The sequence below is a fragment of the Muntiacus reevesi genome, chromosome 12 (genome assembly GCF_963930625.1).
Source record: "Muntiacus reevesi chromosome 12, mMunRee1.1, whole genome shotgun sequence".
In the NCBI taxonomy this organism is placed as follows: domain Eukaryota; kingdom Metazoa; phylum Chordata; class Mammalia; order Artiodactyla; family Cervidae; genus Muntiacus; species Muntiacus reevesi.
The window spans coordinates 49,510,856-49,535,366 of NC_089260.1; the positions used below are offsets into that span (position 1 = coordinate 49,510,856).

The window sequence follows — 24,511 nt, forward strand, 5'->3', positions numbered from 1 at the left end:
AAATGAAAGTTTTATGTGTTTATATGGTGGTTTAAATTTTAGCGATGTCCTCAAGCACACTGCAGTTGTGAGTGGCCTTATTATAAGTGTTATTATGTCTTATTATAAGTCATTATAAGACTGACAGCATCAAGTAGGGACACCGTCTAACATCAGTAAATGGAATTCAGAAAGAAAATCTGAATACTGCATGAGAGGATTGTACAACTGAGCTTTTTTTTTTTTTTCCTGATCTCTTCAGTGAATTCCTGTTGGTTAATCTTTTACTTGGCGACCTCATATAGAGCACTTTTGTTACCTGTTGAGAAATGATGATAAATGAGAAGCTTCACTAGTGTCTTGGCAAGGGAGTCTCTCTGATGTTGCTCCCAAGAACCTTTCCCTGGAAAGCAATGTAGACAGCGCTTCCCAAAGTGTACTTTGTGGTTCTGATGGTAAAGAATCTCCTGCAATGCAGGGGACTTGAGTTCGATTCCTGGGTCAGGAAGATCCCCTGCAGAAAGGAACGGCAACCCACTCCAGTATTCTTGCCTGGAGAATTTCATGGACAGAGGAGGCTGGAGGGCTACAGTTTGTGAGGTTGCAAAGAGTCAGACACGACTAAGTGACTAACACTTTCACTTTCACTGTGGCAAGGAGGTGACATCAGAGTCGAATCATCTAGTGAAAAGTTACCGCTTTGCAGTTTTCTTTAAACCTTATTAAGTTCAAAACCAAGTCTTCACTCCCGTGAAAGTGAAAGAAAGATGTGAAAGTGTTAGTGGCTCGGTCATGTCCGACTCTGTGACCCATGGGCTGTAGCCCGCCAGGCTTCTCTGTCCTTGGAATTCTCCAGGCAAGAATACTGGAGTGGCTTGCCATTCCCCTGTCCAGGGGACCTTTCCAACCCAAGGATTGAACCTGGGTCTCCTGCATTGCTGGCGGACTCTTTGCCATCTGATCCACCAAGGGAAGCCCACCCTCCATAACGACTCACTAAGTCTTTTTTTTTAACCCATAATAGGGTCTAAGCTTGGACCTTTCAGCAGACTAGAATATCCAACTAGAATTTCATAGCAATGTTTTGTTTTGTTTTCTTTTTGTATGGTAGTGATTTATTTATTTTAAAAAGATGAGGGTTTCCCTGGTGGTCTAGTGGTTAAGAATTTGCCTGTCAATGCAGGGGACATGAACAAGTTCAATCCCTGGTCTGGGAGGATCCCACATGCCTCAGAGCAATCAAGCCCATGCCCCACAAAAACTGAAGCCCATGCACCTGGAGCCTATGCCCTGCAACAAGAAAAGCCACCAAAATGAGAAGCCTGAGCCCTGTAACTAGAGGGTGCCCCCTGCTCGCTGCAACTAAAGAAAGCCTGTGTAGCAATGAGCCCCCAGCCCAGCCAAAAATAAATAGATAAGTCTTTAAAAATAAATAAATACATGAGTTCCTTTAAAGATGGATATTAAGAAAACAGTATGAGCCAGTGTTTCATGAATATAGCTAAACATTTTGCCAGTGGTCTTTGAAGACCTGAAGTTTGGAATATCAATAACTTGAACAAATTGTAGGCTAGGCCTAGAAAGGCCTAGATTTATATTTGGGGTCTTTGTAACAGATGATTGCAAGCCATCAGCCTATCTATGTCTCAATGATCTCATCAGCTAAGTTTTAGGTTAGGCTGTATGTGATTTGCAGTAATAGCTAAGAGACTTTCCTTTAAACTTGAATGTTCCCAAATAATTTACATATACCGTTGAATCTTCACAACTACGCGTTAAGGTAGGTTTGCAAAAAATATCTGCAATATCTTGCAGAGCCAAGATAACAGAGAGATTTTACCCCAAGAGAATATTTTTTCTCAGTTTATTGTTGGCTCTGCTGGGTCTTATCGCTGCGTGGGCTTTCTCTAGTTGCTGCGGCGAGCAGGGGCCACTCTCTAGTTGTGGTGTACCGGCAGCTCATTGCTGCGGAGCGTAGGCTCTCGGTGCGGGCAGGCTTCAGCAGTGGCAGCACGTGGGCTGGGTAGTTGCGGTACACGGGCTTAGTTGCCCCGTGGCATGTAGAATCTTCCCAGATCAGGGATCGAACCTGTGTCCCCTGCATTGGCAAGCAGATTCTTATCCACTGGGCCACAGGGAAGTCTCCTAAGAAAATACATTGAGTAGAATGAAACCAGAAGTCAAATGCAGATAGTCAGGCTCTAGACCCCACACTCCTCACCATGAAGATCAGTAACGTAGGCTCTCAGGAAGCACTGCAGCATTTGCTTTAAATTCCAGAGATTCAATGTGTCCATCACCTTCCCCCAGATTATCTCCCAACCATACCATTTTATGTGGTGGAAACAGCATCAGCCTTAACGTGGACCTGATGGGTGAAGCAGTGCAGATGAGTGACCTGAGGGGGAAGATCTGTCCATCTGTCGGCTGCCCTTCTGGCTGCAAAGTGGAAGAATGAGCCACCTCTTCCCAGTGCTGTCAGAAGGGAGAGAGACCATTTCCATCCAAGGCCAGGGAGCTTTGGATGTTGCGGGATCACTGAAAACATTTTCCAGGTCCTATTTCCCCAAAGCACAGATGATCACAGTGCATTATGGATATTCTCCGCCGCTCATCCTCATTTCCCGCATCCGCTCCCGGGAGTTGGACAGGAAACCTGGCCTGCTGCAGTCCATGGGGTCACAAAGAGTCGGACATGACTGAGCAACTGAACTGAACTGAATTCCCATCAAATACACCTGTATATATCTTTATAATATAAAGAGTAGGCAGTCATAATTGCATTTTATACACCCAGTGAAAACTAAAAAGTATTGGCTTTTTCTCGGACTGACCCCATTGTGCTCTGTAGAGGAAATTCTCAGGCACATTCTAGAATAAGGCAGTTTTATCTGGTTAAAAGGCCTCATGAAGGCCAATTAGCATATTTTCTGCTGCTAGTTGTTTACACTTTGAATTAGTTTACACTTTGAATTATAAGTGTCTCAGAAGATCCAAATTAAAAAAATAAATTTTAAAGCTATTATAATTTAAAACTTAAAAAAATTTTTGCAAGGCTATGTTAGAAAATGATTTTATCCCTGGCATAAAAAATTAAATATTTCTATATAGGAATGATCCATGACTTTCTAATTATTTTTAAGAAAGGAAGGCAGTTTATAATAATACATCTAGTTTTACCTATCGACTTCATTTTATTATTAGGGACAGATACACAAGTTTGAGTAAATTTGACCCATACTGAGCACCCAACACATATCTTTCTTTGGGGAGTTGTGTTATTAGAGAGAAGCTTCTGTTAACTTATGCCCTTGTTTATTTTGAAATTAAACAAAGTGTAAAGTAATTTTATTTTAAACAAATGCACAGATTCCACAGCATGTGGGCATAGAAGGCTGATGCTAATACTTATTGGCATGAAGGTACCACTGAGACTATTATTTTTTTAAACCTCAGGTCACTTTGGGAGACTGACAGTTGATTGTTTTAAAGTGTGGAATTTACTAATCACTTGAATCTCCCATATCTCATTTAGCAGAAATTGGATTTCTGGGGAATTAAATGTTGAGAAAAGGTATATAGTAGTCTATCTTCTAGATCAAACATAGGAAAAGTATTCCCATACTTGGTTCTTACTAAATACCTTTGACATAACCTTCTAGTGATAAGAGTGTTATTACATCAGAAGAAAAACAATTATTATGAAGTTGCCAGTGACTAGCAGAGGCCTGAATAAAACAAATATTGAATCAAATAATCTGATTTCCTGCTTCACAGAGATAGCAATGAGAGAAGGCCCATCAAAACACCACTTAACAAGCAATGAAGTTAAATAATGTGTTGGAAAAAATTGTGAACACATTCTGCAGGATGGTGAATAAACCACTCTGAGAGTTGCATGTTCATGTGGGGATCTGAGCATAATTTCACATGACCAAGGAAGATTCAATCGTTAAATATCATTCTTTCAGTGAAGTAACATCATTCCTTTCTTGAGGGTGTATGCAAATCAGATATACAGGATAGAGGAGCAGATATATGGTCTAGGGTTTTAAACTCAATAGAGTGATGGCAAGGAAAAATGAAGTACAGAAGCTTTTTAGAAAAACTGAATCAAACTAAGAAGTGAGTTCTAAGTCAGAACACATAATACCGTAATTCGTAATGAGCTCTACCACTGCACACGTGACCGTGTATCTGGGTAATCTCTGTGTATATTTCTGACCCTCACCTCCGGAACGCTGAGCTCTCCCAGGGAAGAGCCTGTGTCTGTTATTCTTCCTTGCATCCTTGTCACCTCAAACAGCATCTGACACAAATTGAGTACCAAGTAATTGTTTGAATTAATGAATTGATTGATCCATTGATGAATGGCTGACCCAGGTAATTGAGATGGCTACACAGAGCCAAAATTCATTTGAAATTATTGGCACCTAAAAGGAATGGTATGACCAGATAAGAGACAATTTTAGAATCCTCTGTGACTTGGAGGTCAAATTAAGGTGACAGGTTTTCAGGAGTGAAAGCATGCATCTTAGTATAAAACAAATATGTGTCCTAGTGATTTATATGAAAGTTGATAATTAAATGTATCTTATAGCAATTTGTTTCAAACTGTTCTATAGGCTTCCTGGGTGGCTCAGTGGTCAAGAGTCAGCCTGTCAGTACAGGAGATGCAGCCTCCATCCTTGGGCCAGGAACATCCCCTGGAGAAGGAAAGGGCAACCCACTCCAGTATTCTTGCCTGGGAAATCCCATAGACAGAGGAACCTGGTGGGCCACAGTTATAGGGTCACAAAGAGTTGGACATGACTTAGCAACTAAACAACTTACTTCCATCTACTAGTGGGGATTTAAAAAAAAAAAAAAAAAACAACAGACATTAAACTAGACTAAGGTTCAATTTCCAAAGTTTCTAGAGATACCCCTTGGAATGTAGAGGTGGAGAAAAGGTATGGATGCAATGTGGAACTTGAAACCCTTTTGCTACCACACTCTGGCTGGTATCAAGTGGCTCATTTTGTTTCCAGAGAATTAATGTTGTTTCCAAAAATTAGCTCTCATAAGACTCATTCAGGTAACCAGTATTGAATATGGAAATGAGATTTTTGTTCATAGAAGTTTATTACATTATAGTTTATGAATCACAGTGGCTAGGTGCCAGACTTCCTTTCAAGCTAAGCAGGCTCTTTGCTCTGCTCCTCCAGCTGAGTCTTTTATTTGAAGTGTTTCTTCATCTTGGCTCATTTAGCCACCAACAGAAGTTGCCCTATGGGAGATAACATCTTATGTTTATTTACTTTATAGCATTATCACCTCTGGGCTCATTGCAAGTGAAAAACGTATCAGAAAAGAGAAAAATCTGATTTCAGAAAGCCACAACTCCCTTAACCCTGACATTGTTTTTGTTCATACTTTTTATTCTACTGAGAGTTAGCACATTTGCCTTTTGATGGGTGGTCCGTGCAAAGAATTAAATGTTTCACTGACATTGGCATCCCTTTGGGCAGGTCCAAGTTCAAAATACAGTTACATGTGTGCTTGCTCACCTACACACAGGCATTCTCTCTCACACACACACACACTTCTTCAAATGAACAAGAAGAATCTTATCAGTACCTCAGTTCTCTCTGCCAATTCCCCCTAATCCTCCCAGCCTCAGAAACAAGATAATAGAATTTATGGGAGTGTTGGAGTAATTTTAGAAACAATGCAGTGAACTAGTAGCATCCCTTACTTCACTCTGGAATTTTACCTGAAACTTGTATAACTCTACACCCCATCATCTTTTCCTCTTTTCTGACTTTTAATGTTAACATTACATTTTCTTATAAGATCGTCTATCTGTTCTCACCTCCATAAATAGAAATGAACTCTAAAAATTTTTTTATCTGCAAATATTACTCCAAATGACTTTGGCAATAATCTCCAAAAGAAATAGAATTAAGACAAATTCAAAAAGTTGTTTAATGTTAACTATTTATAGGAAACAGATTTACATATGTGTGTATACTATGTTCTACTCCCGAAGTCCCTAAAGCAAAATTAGAATTCGTGAAAGATAACAACATCCTCTATTTAACTGGTAGAAAAGCAGCTCATTAAAATGATGAGGCCCCTTCCAGTCATGATATGGTGAAGTCCACCAGTCTCACCAACACACACACAGCATTGTTTTCAAATGTGAAAGGAAGTTAAGTTCATGAGACGTTGATGAAAGCTTCCATCATAAAAGAGAGAGACTATGACAAAGAAACAGGAAAAAAAAGAAGAGACAGACAACTCGGGGACAGAAAAATTCCCCCCAAACTATGTATAGTTATCTTAGAAACATAGAAGAAATTGCATTTATAAAACAAGAATTAAATGTAATTTCTATAAGGTATAGCAGAGAGCATAAAAGACCTCTTGGAAATTAGAAATCTAAGAGTAGAAATAAAATAATCTTTGAAAGGGATGAAATCACAAAAGTCCCTTGCTGACTGGAGCAAAATAAAAATTGATGGAAAATAGGAGAGGAGCTATATGAAAATTACAGGACCATATGTCTGACCATATTGAGAGTGATTTTAGAGAGGACTGAAAGAGATTGATAAGAATTAGTGATGGGTACACAGAAAGCAAGGCAAAAAGACAGAAATAAAGCAATTGAACACTACCTAAATAATGTGCTTGGTAAAAACACTGTTGATTTCACAAACCATGTGGGAGGGTGTGCATAACAGGAGTAACATGTGCAAAGGACACTGCAATAATATGTTTAAAAATATGTAGAAGGTTATCTTTAATAGAACTTTCAAATTTGCAGGATATTATTAGAATTATCTCTCTACAAATAATCTGTATATGTCTTCTATGCCCTATGGTCTAGTATTAGTGATAATGGAGTTCCTGGAGTAGTCATCCATTCCTTTTATGCAATGACTTAGAATCAGCAGCCAAAGTTAGGAACCAGTGTTTGGAAATGAATGGTATTTTTCCTTTCTAAATGCCCTCTAATTCATGACAAGATCAAAACTTTGCCTTTCTTGGTGCTATGCTGTATTACAAATGTAGAGCTACTATTGACTTTTGTTATGTTAATGTTTTACCCAATTTTAAGATACGGTTTTGTATTATTGCACTGTGTACACCATGCAGTATATGGTCCGTAGGCTTTTCATTAGCTTCCCACCTTAGGAAACCGGAGTACCCTTGAATTGCCTTTCCTACGGTTCTGATGGACTTCCCTGGTGGCTCAGACGGTAAAGCGTCTGTCTACAATGTGGGAGACCCAGGTTCGATCCCTGGGTTGGGAAGATCCCCTGGAGAAGGAAATGGCAACCCACTCCAGTATTCTTGCCTGGAAAATCCCATGGACGGAGGAGCCTGGTGGGCTACAGTCCATGGGGTCGCAACTGAGCGATTCCACCACCATGGTTCTGATAAGCTGGACTTGATTATTTTAGTGTTGGCTGTCATAATTTGGAACTTGGTTTCTTCATGGGCTTGAATTGATAAACCATCATTTGATAGCTTGACAAAGCACTTTGCATTGTTGACATTCGTCTCTATATTGTCGTTACCAAGGCTCTCTGGGCTAGTTCTCTGTATAATTCAGTTTCCACAAAACTGTAGGTTCTGATTTTTGATTAAATGTTTCAAAGTCAAATGATTTAATCAAATATAAGAAATGATGAGCTAATGGAATTGATATCTCTTCCATGGAGTCCAATCAAATCCTGTCTGTAAAATAAATTAGCAACTGATCATCTCAGAAATTACACATACAGTTGCATGGTTTTCTATTTTAATTAAGGAGTTGAAATAACGTTTCATGATGAATCGATCTCCCTCTTTTAGAATTATTTAGGCCATTTCAACATTCTTAACTGGCTTCCTCCTAAGCTCCAGGGCCCTTATGAACCCCTTTTGTTCATTTGAATGTTTTTATTCAGAGATATAGAACCTGAAAAATGTAGGAGGGTGATTCTGGTGCCCCATTTCCTTGCCAACAAATCATATATGGCAGCACTAAACCAAAATGTAAATTAGGCAAATAAAGGAAGTATGCCAGCAAAGGAAAATAAAATGTCTTGACAATTGGTATTCTATTGAGAACTTTTAGGAAAGAGAAATTAGGAGAAAGTGGTGATTAGATTTATGGTTTAAATGATCCCAGTAGTACTATGAAGATGATGAAAGCAGCTAATACTTAGTGCTTACTATCTGAAGTCATTGTCTTCAGTTCTTTTATGTGTACTAACTTAGTTAAATCTCACATGAGGAAAGTACAGTAGTATTTCAGGTATATAGTAAGTAGTATTTTAGGTGTAAGTACAATAGTATTACAGGTAAGGAAACTGAGGCATAGATCAGTAAGTTGGTCAAAGTCACCAAATTGGTGATCGTCTGCAGAAACCCAGATCTGAGCCACAGAGTGTAGGAAGATTAATCAGGAGTCATTGTAGCAGCGAACATAGGAACAGGTGAGGGCTGGACTGATGCCCTGCTTAGCCCAGGGTCAAGTTCATTAAAAAAACAAAATGGTATTCCAGTATTGTGGTCATTAGGAAGCCTGCTTGAGACTCAATTAGGTTTTAAATTATAGTTTTATGAAATATGCCTTGACATTACTATTCCCTGGTGCCAACCTGGGCATTTCTCCTAGCTTAAAAAAAAAACAGCTCAATCATAGACTTCTTGGAGTAAAACCCTATATGGATGTGGTTTTTCTTTTTAGTCAAAGAAGCATTTACGAATCACTCACTTGATCAAGGCATTAGTATAAATCTGCTAATGGAATTGAGTTCAGAAAGGCACACGGTACAAACTAAGCTTTGTTCAGATCACACAATTGCAGAGATGAACTGATAGTTAAAGATTCAACTGGAATATGGCTTGAAGAGTTATGCTCTAGGGTGTGAAAATACATTTAGTCATGTTAGTATTAGTTTTGCTCTGATTCCATGCTAATAATGAAGAAATTGATGACCACTGAGCATCGGTTGCTTTTACGTTGCCATTACATTTAATGCTTCGATCAAAAGCGCTTTAACTGTGAATATCTTTGCTACTGAGAAATCAAGTCAAGTTTTTAAGCCAGTTGTCATCCTCATAGAGGCAAAACATTCCAAGAGTAAAGGCCTTGTTTCTCATCCCCCAGATCTCCCTAGAGTGGTAACAAAATTTACCAAAGAGCAAAGATTAGAATCACTGATAAACTGAAAAGTCGCATTTTTTATCCAGGAATTTTTCATTTATTTTTTGTGAGGCAGAAGTTGTGTGAACACCAGATGCCAATCACACAGTACCAGTGGATTTGCAAGATTATCAGACTGGGGAAAAAATGAAGGTTAAGCACGGGGTACAATGGAGATTACTTATGGTAATGAATTGTATAATTTTTCTAGACAGCGTTGGATTAATGTTCATCCTGAAAAGAGATTACAGGAGATCTGGTTCTTGCAGTAAACAAATATTAAGCAGATCATACATGTACAACATATGAATTGAGAGTCCTAAAGCACATATGATTTATCGTTTACACGGGGAAAGTTAACCTGTTCTCCACTGTGCAGATGAGAGTCACTGGAATCTTGTGAGGGGTGGAGGCAGTGTCCTTGGAGCCGCAACGCTTCTTCCTCTGAGTGGAGACTTGAATAGTGGAGGCTATCAAGTTGTCATAGCCCAACACCTGCACCCTCAATTGAGCACCACTCCCCTTCCTGTGGCCATCATGGAGGCCAACTTTGCCTGCCTTATTTGCAGGTCGCCTGGACCCTGGAGGAAGTAACAGGGGATCCAGGTGGCACCGTGCATCCGTACTGTGTACACTTAAAGAGTGTGATCCCCAGTGTCTACTCTTCCTTTTTGGCTTGTGGCTGGCAGTGTGGGGGAGGAGATAGAACAGGGGAGGGGGAGGGGTGTACTGAGTTTTACTTGCTCAGGGTGAACCTCCACCCACCTCCTCACCCACCCACCCCCCACGTTGCAAACATTATGCTCATTTTTAGACTCAGCCTTTGATTCTTTTGTGGAGAAGTAAATGGCAACCCACTGCGGTATTCTTGCCTGGAGAATTTCATGGACAGAGGAGCCTGGTGGGTTACAGTCCATGGGGTCGCAAAGAGTCAGAAAGGACTGAGTGACTAACAGTTGATTTATTTGTAGAGTTTTTGCCATCAGCTTCTTTTTTTTTTTTTTAAGTTAAACACATTAAGAAAAAAATTTTTTTGGCCTCTCAACATGTGGGATCTTAGTTCTCACCACCAGGGATGGAATCTGTGCTCATTGCAGTGGAAGCACGGAGTCCTAACCCCTTGATCCACCAGGGAAGTCCTCATCAACTGGTTTTTAGAAAACGGTGGCCTGGGCACCTGGTTTTCACGTTCACACTAAAATAGAATTTTCTTAAATTTCCAAAACAATACCCTGAGAAGGGTACACTTTTGTGGGGTTCTTTCCCAAACATGTTACAACCTCAGTCTAATCATGGAAAAGCATCAGACAAGCCAAATTGAGAGATGTTCAACAAAACCAATGACAAATAATCTTCATAAGCACTGTTTCTGTCTTGCAAGTCAGAAGACCAGAGGATCAAATCTTTATAATTTCACTACCCCAAAGTAGTGACCATTAACATCTTAAAGCAGACTAGACTCTTTGCATTTATGTGTGCTTAGTCACTCAGTCGTGTCTGACTCTTTTCAGCCCTTTGGACTGTAGCCCACCAGGCTCCTCTGTCCTTGGGATTTTTCAGGCAAGAGTACTGAAGTGGGTTGCCATTATCCTCCTTGGAAAATGGATCTTCCTGACCCAGGGATTGAACTCACATCTCCTGTGACTCCTGCGTTGCAGGTGGATTCTTTACCCATCGGGGAAGCCCATCTTTGCATTTCTGTTCCCATATTTTCTTTAGGAAAATAATATTGTTCTGTTGTGCTTGTGGTTACTTAACTGCTTTATTCACTTAACAAATTTCTCTGAGAAGTAAGTGTGCATGGCCTCTGAGATGAAGGCCTCTGTCTGTAGATAAGGACTTAGGGGTGATTCCTTTACACCATGTCATTGCTGTCACCCTTCTTCACACTGTGGAGCCGAAGATGCCACCAACACAAGCAACTGAGAACATTGTAGTCAGGGAGTGGGCGTGTGCTAAGTCGCTTCAGTGGTGTCTGACTCTGCAACCCCATGGACTGTAGCCCTCCAGGCTCCTCTGTCCATGGGATTTTTTCAGGCAAGAATACTGGAGTGGTTGCCATTTTCCCCTTCTAGGGGATCTTCCCGACCCAGGGATCGAACCCACTTCTCTTACGTCTACCTGCATTAGCAGGCAGGTTCTTTACCAGTAGTGCTGCCTGGGAAAGTCAAGGAATGGCCTCCTGCAGTTTAGTTCCCCATCTACTTGAGCTGCAGGCATCCAGGGAAAGTTCATGATTTGCTCTGAAAAGTGCCTCCCTTGCTGGAATTGAGAATGAGAAATTTCTTGAGCAGGTTTCCACATTCAGTGGACAAATAATAGGAGATATGGTAAATTGCACTTGGTCATTTTCCTTCTGCACCTTTTAAGTTCTGTTCACCTAAAAGCAGGGATCTGTGTGACCAGTGTGTTTAAAGAATGACTCAGACCCCACACATCTGCTGTGATGCCATCTTAATTTGGGAGCTGACAGCTCAAGGGGGTGGGGGGCTTCCACCTAAGGCCTCCCACTTATTGGCAAAGGTGAATTTGTGACTGAAGCCAGAGTCTGCCACCTTGATGTTCAAGTCAGCATCCAGGGTGGATTGTCCAGCTGCAATACTGTGTGGTGAACATTCTCTGGCAGAAATTGCCTGAGGCCTATTTCTCTTTTGTGCTGCCATGGTCCCTTGGTTGATGGAGCATCCCTCCTCCGCCAGCACACTCCACGACAAGGCAGAGTGTTTCTTCCGTGTCCATCACTTTAGACAGTTTCATGATTTTGGGGTGATCTAAGACCTCCACATCTTGACTTTGTGAGACAGTATCTGGAGCCCCAAGGAATTCTCCTGGCTCTTATGAATGCTCTTCACAGCCACCTCTTTCTCAGTCAGGATGTGCCAAGGCCACCTCACCTTGGTGAAGGTAACCTTGTCAGTAATCGTTGCCCATATGCGTCTTCTCCTCAGCAGAGATGGAGGCAAGAGGCATTGAAGCAGATTGCCTTTGCTGTTGAGATAAGATGCCCCCAAGATCAGCTTAAAAATGGAGAAAAGCTGGGGAAAAACTGGATCCAAATCACTTCAAAAGAGAATCCTGAAAAGCCCACCTGAAAAGCTGATCTTTATACCAGAGTCAAAACATAGAGCTAGACAAAAATGAAGTTGAACAGCGATTATTAACAAACTGGTATTTTTAAGTAAGAAAAGTGAATTTTTAAAAATGGGGTAAAGAATAAAAAAGGATAATGAGAGAAAGAAATAAAGGGAAAATGAGAAAAATCAAAAAGAATAGAGAAAAAGTGAAATAAAAAATAATAGCAAACAAAACAGCCAAAAACCCCAAAATGCTAAGGAAGAAACTAACTTTGGTCAAAGTCCTTCAGGTCACTGGAGACCAGCTTCTTAAGCTAAAAGATACAAAAACACTTAGTCCAGGCAGGGCCTTAAATAGACGGTTGGAGTCCCATAGGAGTGGCTCCTTATTAGGTCATAGGAAGAAATGTACCTAATGAGAATAATCCACACTCAACGGTCTCATGTTTTGGTTTCCAGAACTCTTTGCTCTTAAAAAAATTGGGACTTCCCTAGTGGTCCAGTGATTAAGACTTTGCCTTCCAATGCAGTGGGTATGGGTTCAAACTCTGGTCCAAGAACTGCTTCCACCTGTCTTTCGGCCAGAAAACCAAAACATCAAACAGAAGCAATATTATAGCAAATTCAATAAAGACTTTATAAAATGGTCCACATCCTGCCCCCTCAAAAAAGAGAGAGAATGTGGCAAATTGTATCAATTTACATGACCAATCCTAAAACCTAGAATTGCCTATCTTTAAAAAAAAAAAACTCTCAAGCTTTAAAAATTTTTTTTCCCATTTATTTTTATTAGTTGGAGGCTAATTACAATATTGTAAAAATGGAAATTGATAATATATTTCACACTCAAAATTCATTATATATATATGCTTTATCTTATAGGGCAATTTGAGGTTCACACTAAAATGAGAGGAAATTGCAGAGTTCCCGCAACCCCCCTCCTGACCAACCCAACACTGTAGTGTTCTCTTTTATTAACATCTTGCATCAGTGTGGTACCTTTGTTACGGCTGAGTCAACATTGGTTCACTACTATTAACTAAAGTCCTGAAGTTTACATTGGGGTTTGTTTTTTGTGTTGCATATTATGTGGATTTTGACCAGTGTATGATGATGTGTATCTACCATTACAGTGACATACGAAACAGTTTGACTGCCCTTAAACTCCTGTGTTCCACCTAGTCATGCTGTTCTCCTTCCCTGCTAACAGCTAGCAACTACTAATCTAGCAAATCTCCATAGTTTTACCTTTTCCAGGTCATGTGGTTGTAATCATACAGAATGCAGCCGTCAACCTGAAATATGTAGTTAAGATTCCACCAAGTCTTGTTAGGACAGGATAGCTATTTCCTTATATGACTGAATACCGTTCCACTATATATGGACTTTTATAGAAGTTTGCCTATCCATTCACCAGTGTAAGGACATCTTTATTGCTTCCAAGGGAAAACTAACCATGCTCTGTGTACCAGCTACTTTCTAATACTTAACCTCAGCCTGATGGGTGAATCTCTAAACTGAATATCTTTATTCTCATTTTCAGGTGAAAAACTGAGCATCTAGCTACACATAGCTAGCATATGGGATTTGCAGTCTCTTAGGATGAGTCAGATGTGCAGAAATGTAACTTTAATTCTTTATATCTGAACTCAGATTTCTGAGCCCCTGTTTCTGCTGATAGCAGAAAACATGGAATATTTCCAGTGAAAAGTGGCTCAGTCACTTCTCCTTTAAAACTTGGTCTCTTCTGTACCAGGAATAAATGAGATTTGGGATTCTCTCTTCCCCTTCCTTTCTGTTGATCTGGTGAGTCCCATTGTACTGATGTTCATGTGGTTCATCTATGGCTTCCCGGAGGTGCCTCCTGGCTAGGGTTTTAGGAGCCGTCCTCCCCCTTTGCATCCCTTCCTGAAGTTCCCCAGCTGATTTTAACTCACTGAGTTTCTGAAGAAAGCAAGGCATGTGGTTCTGGGCTTGCCTGGCCCCACCTGGGTGCTCCCTAAGGTTGCTCCAACACATCTTCCACATGTTCTCTCTCGGAGCCTTTCATCCATAACCCTGCGATGATGCTGCCTCTCCACAACATCCCGAAGGGCATGTTGATTCTCTACTTTTCAGGGCTGCAGGAACATTTTTAGGTATCTTGGTGCCTCCATTGGAGCCAAAAAAGAATGGCGGAATAGAGAATGTTTCAAGAATATAGTTCTAAGAGACACAAAGAGGCAGATGACATTTTGCAAATAAGTAGTTTCTAGAATAAGTCAGCAAAGCATGCATGAAACAGAGCAACTTCAAAAGTGCCTTGCTCAACAGCACAGTTTGTTCAAAAGGTCAGTATTATCGTCAGATACTGCAATGCCCTTTGGTTGTGTAGCTTCTGAAATTTAACCACCTACACAAAGAAAATATTAGTTAGGAAAAATAAAAAAATTACTAAGGTACTGTTACAGATATTAGGTGATATGACACAAATATATTGTCTAGAAAAACTTTTTATCAACATGTAATTTTATTTTTTTTCCTAGATTGTTGTGCATGTGTCAGGGTTGCTCCCTACTTGCTTAGAAGGTTGTTTCGATAACTGAGATTCCTAGCCTAGAATGATCATGGGAAAAATGGAGAAGAAAATACTTAGACACATGTAGACTGCTTTGGAAAGTGCTGGCTCTAAATGTCCAGGGGTACAATGTGAGGGATGTCAAATCTTTTACCTGTTTATTTCATGGAAGGTGTAGCATAAAGACGAACTTCATGCATCGTTAGAAACCAAGTATTCTCTGTTGGTCCATTCTTTTAAATTTTATGTGCTGCTTTTTCACCAAAGGGAAATGCCTTAAATGTCTTTTGTATTCTGTAGCTATTTTATGTATTTAGATTCTTCTCCACTGTTTGCTTCCAGATAAGTCTGGACCATGCTGGCACTTTGCCTGAACTTTAAGATGTGTCCTATAAGTTGTAGTGAAGACGTTGTGAGCAGTGATACTGTGGTCTCTACATGGAACTTAGTATTAATCATTGAGAGTCTTTGTAAGCTTTAAGTCGTATAATTTGCAGGATATGATCTTGTAATCTCTAAAATAGTAAAGAAGGTATTTGAGGAAGTGTTTATTGTTTGAGTGGGGAAAAAGAGGGACATGGGCTGTAGATTTGAGGGGAGAGGTTGGTGACCCACCATTGCTTCAGGACTTGTTCCCCTTAAGCTTTGGAGCTGGAGCATCCCCAATAAGCATTAAGCGTCCTATCCCTTCACTCAGCAGTGAGCAGCTGGTACTTCATTTTCAAAGTCACAGAGCATGAGAGAGACAGATAGCAGTGTTTGCTCTGTGCCAGGTGTCAACAGGCCTTTCTGGATCATGATGATGATGTCTTTCCTCCCTAAATAATTTTTACAAATATAGTGATGGAGATAGATTTCTGTTAACTGTCTTCGATGGGTCATAAGTTGAACTAGCAATATATTTTTTTTCCTGAAAATATGCATAGTTGTGACATGGTATTTAATAGTTAGGACTTCCCTGTAGCTCAAATGGTTAAGAACCTGCCTATGATGCAGGAGACCAGGGTTCGATCCTTGGGTTGGAAAGTTCCTCTGGAGAAGCGACTGGTAATCCACTCCAGTATTCTTGCCTGGAGAAGCCTGCCGAGCTACAGTCCGTGGGGTCGCAAAGAGTTGGACACAACTGAGTGAGTAACACACACACCCATTTAATAGCTTGAGGCTTATTTCTACCCAAATGAGCACAGCTGTAAGAAATGATGACCCTCTCATCTTCACAGCAATAAAATGGCTTCCTAATGTGTTTCCCTACCTTTGAATTTGCAGTTCATTCCTCTGGATTTCCGAGCTCCATCCTTTACCCTCTCTGAAACCCCATGAAGAATGTATGACTTTTGAGCAGATGACAAAGCACAGAGGATGAAATCAGTTGCATTCAATTATGATATGACAAAAAGCCTTTCAAAATCTTTGTCACAATGTAGCATTCAAGCAGCATCAAACATAATAGAGTAAAAGTAGACCGAGGAAGAGAGTTAATATTTTGACAGGAAGTTTTGTGAGCTAGATCACTTGCAAATTTCAAAAGAGTCGTTGATGAATGGCTTTGGTAGTTTCTAACTTGGGGGTATACTTTCCAATCATATGTGCCATGTATTCTCCAGGATTAATCTTTGGACCTAAAATTAACTGTTACAGTAATTTTTTGGTATGCTTTTATATTTCTCAAAAAAAAACAAGTCTCCATTGCTGAGTTGCATTCAAGAAAATAACAGGGAGTGAGGTGAAGAGTAAGATACATGTTTCGTTTTTGGGAGGGGGTGATGGGTTTCTTTATTTTTTATTTATCTGTCTATTTACTTATTTATTTGGCTGCATAGGGTCTTAGTTGTGGCACATGGGATCTCCGTTGTGTCCTGTGAGCTCTTTCGATGTGGTGCATGAGCTCCAGAGCACTGTGCTCAGTAGTTGGGGCAAGCGAACTTAGTTGCTCTGTGGCATGTGGAATCTTAGCTCCTCAACTGTGTCCCCTGTACTGCAAGGCAGATTCTTAAGCACTGGACCCCCAGGGAAGCCTCTACGACACACATTTCTATGTTGTGTTCCCTGTCTTCCTATTCTAAGTATATGTCTTTAAACAACAGCTTGTATTTTGTAAATTACTATAAAGATAATTTTTCAAGTTTAATTCTACCATATTGGGTTGTGGGGAAATAAAAGCTTCTGATAGGGTTAATCTAACTACATAAAATTCCATGCTGAGTATGATCATAATCTTGGTCTTTGATTAGATCTGAGCTTGTAATATCTTGTGATTAATCAAAATGGGTTGTATTGCGTGTAGTATAAGTCATCTTCACAGATGGGATGGGGAATCATCAGAGTTCTCTTGAATATTTGTTTTAATCCCTTGTAGGATAAAATGGCTTTGGGTCTTTTTTTTAACTTTAAATCAGATTGAGTTCACCAAATAAATGACTGAGAAGAAATTTTGTAGTCCAGTTTTGCTAGGATTATGGGTCAGAAAAGAAGAAACTTGGTTTTTAATTCACAATATTTCAATGATTCATTGAACATACTTTATATATTTAAAAAATCTTGTTAAACTTAATAAATATTCCTATTTGTTTATAGTTTGAATAAAAATCTTCATAAAAGAATATTAACAAAAAACACTTTCATAGAATAATATTGAGATTTTTATTGTTCTCAACAGCACAAAAGATTTTTCAAGATTAATAATTGCCCCTCTTCTGATTATTTAATTCCAGTCTAATTGACATCTGATAACAAAGAGCTTTACTTTGGCAACTAAACTACCTGACATCTAACCCCCAGAAGCACAGCAGGAGCGCTCACACACAAAATGTTTACTGACTGTGTCTGTCATTTCAGCCAATTGAGTCTCGCAAGATACAATTTCTCACAAATGTTGCTCACCAAAAACTGTAAATTGAGCTGTCTGCCCCAGAGCCACACATATGAAGGGGCTCAGTAAATACATGTCTAAGATTATATAAGAATCACTGAATAAAGGGCTTCCCAAGCGGCACTAGTGGTAAAGAACCCTCCTGCCAATGCAGGAGACATAGGAGACAGGTTCTATGCATGGATTGGGAAGATCCCCAGCAGGAAGAAATGGCAAGCCACTCCAGCGTTCTAACCTGGAGAACCCCATGGACAGAGGATCCTGGAGGGCTACTGTCCATAGGGTCGCAATGACTGAAGTGACTTAGCATTCACCGAATAAAAGAATTGGGAGAAGAAAAAAAAAAAAACTGTGAAATTCTTCCAGTCTACTTCTAGACTGGATAAATAACCCACGGGTGTTAAAATAAGAATGATTTCATTTTTTCTTTTATTTTCTTTCTTTTTTTTCCTATAGGAGACGTGGTGAGCCTCCATTGATAAAAGGCTGGCTTCCTTACTTTGGACAAGCCCTGAAATTACAAAAAGATCCTCTGGGTTTTATGACTTCTCTTCAAAAGCAGTATGGTGACATTTTCACTCTTCTCCTTGGAGGTAAATGACATTTCTTTTAAGTTCCTTACTTACAATTTCTCACCTGTTCTTTAATGTTGTTATATTTTTCTCTAGGCAAAATTGGATTATTTGTATGTTACTTTACTTGTAGAGCAATACAAAAGAAAACTGTTTTTGAGTGTAGTAATCCTAACATTAAAAAACAAATTATAGAATTCTCTTGAGAGTGCCTGGGGAGTACCACTCTCCTGTTGTCACATGTTGCTGGGTTTGGTTTAGCTTGCCTCTAAGAATTGTTTTTTAAAAAGCCAGAATGCATCGACGGACTTGGTTTTGTGGAGCAGTGTTAGGTTTAGAGAAAATTGATCAGAAAATACAGACAGTTATGATATAAGCCCCCTTCTCCCCGGTCATAACTCTCCCTGTTATGAACATCTTATGTTAGTGTGGCACACTTGTGGCAACTGATGAGCCAGTGTGGATACATCATCAAGTCTGTGGTTTGCTCTGTGGTCCACTCCTTGTGGTGTCCAGTTCCTTGGGTTTGTCCTGTTCCTTTGTGGGTCCTGTTCCAAAATGCATCATGTCATGTATCCGTCATTATGGTATCACAAGAGTAGTTTCACTGGCCTAAATAAATCCCCTGCATTTCTCCTATTCACTTCTCATCCCTTTCCCCTGAGCCCCAAGTACTCACAGATCAGGATGCACCTTTTAAAGTTATTTATTTATTTGGCTGTGCTGGGTCTTCGTTGCTGCATGGGCTTTTCTCTAGTTGTGGCGAGTGGGAACTATTCTCTAGTTGTGGTAGATGGGCTTCTCATTGTGGTGGCTTCGCTAGTTGAGGGTCACAGGCTCTAGGGCATGCGGGCTTCAGTAGTAGTGGCTCCTGGGCTCAAGAACACAGGATCAGTAGTTGTGGTGCGCTGACTTAGTTGACCAGCAGCATGTGGGGTCTTCCTAGACCAGGGATCAAACCTGCGTCTCCTGCATTAGCAGGCAGATTCTTTACCCCTGAGCCACCAGGGAAGCCCACATTTTGGGGGCAGGTGGGCGGCACGCCATGTGGCATGCAGAACTTCCCTGACCAGAGATTGAACCCATGCCTCTTGCATTGGAAGCAGGGAGTTTTAACCACTGGACCACCAGGAAAGCCCAGAAAATATTTTTAACTTAAAAATATTTTTTATGATTCTAACTTCAAGAAGATGTTTACAAAACACGAAAAAATACACACAGCAGGATCACTACATAGTCCAACATCATGGTGCTGATAGGAGAAGCTGGAATGTTCTCAAATCATCTTCCTTTAAGGCCCAAGCTCTCCAGCTGTGTTAGCTATCTCTGGCTGCATAACAAACCTCCCCCAGATGTAACGCCTTCAAACAACAATTGGTCTTGCCCAGGTCACTTATGTGGCTTGAGCCATTTGACTGATTGGGGCTAAATGTCCCAAGATAACCTCATCACATGCCAATTATGACCTCCTTTGTCCTCATGATGCTTCATCCTCAAGATGATGTCCTTATGTGGCAGCTGATATTTCAAGAGGATTAGAGGAAAGCTGTGAGGCCTCTTGAGACCTGGGCTCAGATGTCATAGAACCTTGCTTCCACTACTTTCTGCTAGTGTGAGCAGGTCTCAGGCCTACCCAGATTCAAGGCTAAGAAAAGAGACCTCCACTTCTGCCTGGGCAGAGTGGCAGAGCTGCAAAGGAGCACATGTAGAAAGAGCGAAGAAATTTATGGTAGCCTTGTTTGCACAGTCTTCCACATCAGCTTATCACCTGGGCTAGCCATTCCTTTTCTTGCTTTTGTCTGTGCCTTGTATGTCTGGGAGGCTGATCTCTACACACTAGATTGTCTACACTCCTCTGCCCTCCTACTTCTGGTTAAGTGTGCAGATAGGAGGCTCTGTTCCAGCTCCCTATCCCTGGGCTCTGATAACTTTCAATTTCTTTCCCAAGAAAGTTGAAGACAACAAGTGTGATCTCACTCAGACCCCCACAAACCTGTCAAATGCACTGGCGTTTTACAGTGATCCTTATTACCCGCCCCCCCCATGTTATGTCTAATGCCTCTTCTCCAATCACTCTTAGTATCTCTTCTGTCAAAGCATTTAATAAATTGTGACTGTATTGTTAATTCACAATATCTATTTCCCTTCATTATTATCAAACTCCTCTCTTGCCCACATTTAGTTCACAGCTCAGCACTGATTGATTTACAATAAATATTTGATGAGGAAATTCTCAATACCTTAGAGCTGGTGAAATACTATAACACAAATAAAGGCCATAGTTGGGGCTTCTAGCCTAAGTGAACTATTGGCTTCATATTACAAAACTATATCCTTCACTTAGAAAAAGTAATTCTTGGGGAGGGATAAATTAGGAGTTTGGGATTAACATATATGCATCTCTATATATAGGGTTCCCTGGTGGCTCAGACAATAAAGAATCAGCCTGCAATACGGGAGACCCGGGTTCAATCCCTGGGTCTGGATGATCCCCTGGAGAAGGAAATACAATTCACTCCAGTATTCTTGCCTGGAAAATTCCATGGACAGAGGAGTCTGCCAGGCTGCAGTCCATGGGATTGCAAAGAGTTGGACATGACTTGGCTTCACAGTACAAAACTATTTTCTTCACTTAAGAAAATCATTCTTGGGGAGGGATAAATTAGGAGTTAGGGATTTACATATACACACTATTATATATAAAATAGACAATCCACAGGGACTTCTGTATAGCACAGAGAACTCAGTCTGAAAAAGAATGGATATATGTATAACTAAATCTCTTATATGCACACCTGAAGCTAACACAACATTGTAAATTAACTATACTCCAATATAAAACAAAAATTAAATTTTGAATGGCTGATTCATGTCAATGTATGGCAAAAACCACTACAATATTGTAAAGTAATTAGCCTCCAACTAATAAAAATAAATGAAAAATAAATAAATAAAAGCAGAAAAAAGGGTCACTTTTAACTTTAAAAAGTAAACCTTATATTCTAATGAGTAGATACAACAAATTATTGACATTTTCAGTTTTCCTTTCTAATACATTCTATAAAAATAACCTCAGATGATTAAGCAGAAACTTTAAGGCAGATTGGAATAATTTTATTCACTTTTCAGAAAACAACCAATTTCTGCTGACATTTGATATCTTCATCTCAAATACTGAGACACTTGCTGAATTTCTAATATCTGTTGACCATGGTTATGTTTTTAAACTCCACAATAGACAACCAGAGTTGAATACATACCACTGCTTCCCTTTGGTTTCTTCCTAGAGTTTGAATAAATTCCTGTCAAGAAATCCTTTTCATGTACTTGCTTCTAATGATCAGTTGGCAAAATAGCTCGTTTGGAAAATGTGAAACTGGAAACAGTGTCTCCCACCTTTGTCCCATGATGTGATTTCACTGAGTATATGTTCTCTCATGATGAGCGAATGATTGTCATCCCCAAAAGTCTCAAGGGACACGAATGTCATCTTAATAAAGAAATTAAAAGGTACATCTTTTCATGGGAAACCACGTAAATTCGTGACCTGTCTCAGAAAATAGTTCTCTAATTGGTTTTGTGTGGTGGTGCAGCGGAATCGTTTTCCCTAGATGTCACCGCAGCGAAGCACCCCTGTACATCATTGTCAACAGCTAGCGAAATCTCCCTAATAAGCGCGGGTGGATAATGTGGTCATCCTTACCAAATAAAAAGTTGGCTCATGGGCCACTCTTCCAATGAATATTTTCAGCTGGAGATTTTAAAATGGAGAGCCAAGTATATATGGAGATTAAAAGGTGATAGTTACGGAAAATTTCTATAAAATTCTAGTTTATCTCTTATTTATTGACTAAACATTTCTATTCCAAATAGTCACATGGTTGTTCCAAATTCCCTTGAATGTCTTCCTGTACAGCACCAAATATCTGAGATGAAAACATCAAAATTCAAGTTATAATGATCCAGATGTCAAACTTCTTGTGTAGAAGACATCAGAGTGAATGACTTATTTTTTTTTAACATTTAGTGACATACTTATCATTACGTTGCTTCACCTTCCTAAAAGAAGTAATTTTGCAGGAAGTGAAATGGCTATTAGGTTAGTAATAGATCATGTGCAGGTTATTCAGGAATGATGGGGTTAATATCTTTATGTTGAGCCAGTTCCTAAACAAAGGAGGACAATGAAATGTTTGGTAAAGAATATATTAAAAAATTTGACCCCATTTCAAATTTACTGCTCAAAAGGATGATTTTATATATATATATATATATATATACACACACACACATATATATTACTTTGCAGAAGTGAGCTTCATTTTGACATTTGTTCTTTGAAATTCTTTAAATCAATATTTCACATCACTGCTGATAGCTTTCTCTTTTGAAAACATGGCAAAAGATATTGTTTCTATCTTGTGATCTTTGTTAATTAGACGAGTTGCCTGTTGACACTCAGCATTCACTTACATAAAAGCACACTGGAACAAAAGTTAATTTTGCTCCAAGAATCCTTGGCCTTCAGAATAACTTTTCAAATTTCCTTTGTTAAGAAATTTAAATTCGTTTTATGAATGTATATGTGTTTTCCTAACTGTCTGATTAAAGATTACAAAGAAACTCTGGTTTTGCATCTCACATTAGCAGATGGTGGACAGATGGTTTAAATTAATATTAATTTTGGAAAACTTAGCTTAAATTGTTTATACTGAAGATTAAAAGTTGGAAAGCCAGCTAGCATCTCCAGTGTTATTAGTACTTCCAAACCCACTTGAAAAGTAAAATCCAGAAAATCAAAATGTCTTACTCAGCAGTCCACATCTTATTTGGAAAAGAGAGTCAGTAAAGCATAATGCCTTGATATTGAAGAAAATCAAAATAAAAAATGAGAAAAAATATAGATCCTGGAGTGTAAAGAGCCTTGGAAAGAGTGAGAATTTTATCTACAAATAAATTGCATTAAACTGATCAGTAATGTTTTAAAAAAGAACCTATGTGACAACTGCCTATTAAAAAATAAGTAATTATTAAAAATCAATTAATACTTGGCTGCTAATCAGACACTGTTTTCCACATTTAGCTTTTACTGTTTTTATTTGATATTAACCTCATAATTTCTTCCCATTTCCTCACCCTCAAGGTGAGATAGAGAAAGGGAGAGAGAGGGAATACATATGTATTCATGATGAATTATAGATAAAAATCTAAAGTACATGAAGTATTTCAATAAGTCAGTGACTAGTGGCTTCTATTGCCATGACTGAATACAGTTTTGTCTCTCTGCTTAGATTTTGATGAATACAGACAATTGGTAACAAAAAATTCCAACTATTCTCTATAAGTTATGTTTTACAAACTGAGCCTTTTATACATTCTCTGAATTTTAGTGATGAATTTAAAATAACTCTGTGAAGATATGTAGCAAAATCCTTTCATTTAGAGAAAAGTATGAATCACCACCTGTGAAAATACACAGCCTTGCCTAAAATTATATCTTTTGCAACATAAGAGAATTGACTCTTTTCTTCAATTATTTGTCAGGCAGATGCTGGTAATTTTATTTAATTAAGCTGCTATGGTAAAGCAGGTGTCATAAAATATGCCCAAATCCAGTTGAATCAGTTTTGCTCTCCTGGGGGGGTTGGGAATCCAGTTTATTTTGTAGGTATAATTTTAGGATCTGATCAGAATGAGTAGTCACTCGAGTTTTACCCTCATTCCTGAATTAGCCCACTTTATTAACTAAATCAAGGGGAAATAGAGTGAATACAATTCAAGTCAAATGATTTATTTTTAGGGAAAAAGCTGTAGCACATGTGTATTTATGTACACTAAAACCTTAAATTATGCCTTAAGACTGAAAAACAAAAAAATTTATCCTATTTCTAGGATTAGGCTAAAATTATTCAAAACTTCATTGTAAAACTTGTCCCAAATTGAATTTAATTTCTGTGATGCTGTTTGAGTTACCAGAAATAATAAGTGAGTTGTTTTTCTAAGAAAGGTTCACACACACACACACACACACACACACACACACAGAAATGATGAAGTGAAGAGCTGAGCAGAGATGATCTGACAAACTTTCATGTCTAATTATTTATCATTTTCTAGAAGACAGTAACATAAGCGATACAGTTTGTAGGATCAACTAAATTTCATGTGTGTTCTTGAAAAGGAAAACTTATTAAAGCTAATATTGAGTATTGAATGCATATGACTTCTCATTAGCAGGAGTCTTGAAGCAACCCTTGAGTGAGAAGGAAACACAACAGT

General features: G+C 39.2%; 1 protein-coding gene across 3 annotated transcripts in view; it reads left to right on the top strand.

Moving 5' to 3' along the window:
* Positions 1-24,511, top strand: part of CYP7B1 (cytochrome P450 family 7 subfamily B member 1) — a 229,059-nt gene that overhangs the window by 117,879 nt on the left and 86,669 nt on the right. For all 3 annotated transcript variants that reach the window (XM_065902660.1, XM_065902661.1, XM_065902658.1), the window contains exon 2: positions 18,117-18,253. In XM_065902660.1, coding sequence (XP_065758732.1) covers positions 18,117-18,253 — 137 coding nt within the window. The remainder of the gene's footprint in view (positions 1-18,116; positions 18,254-24,511) is intronic.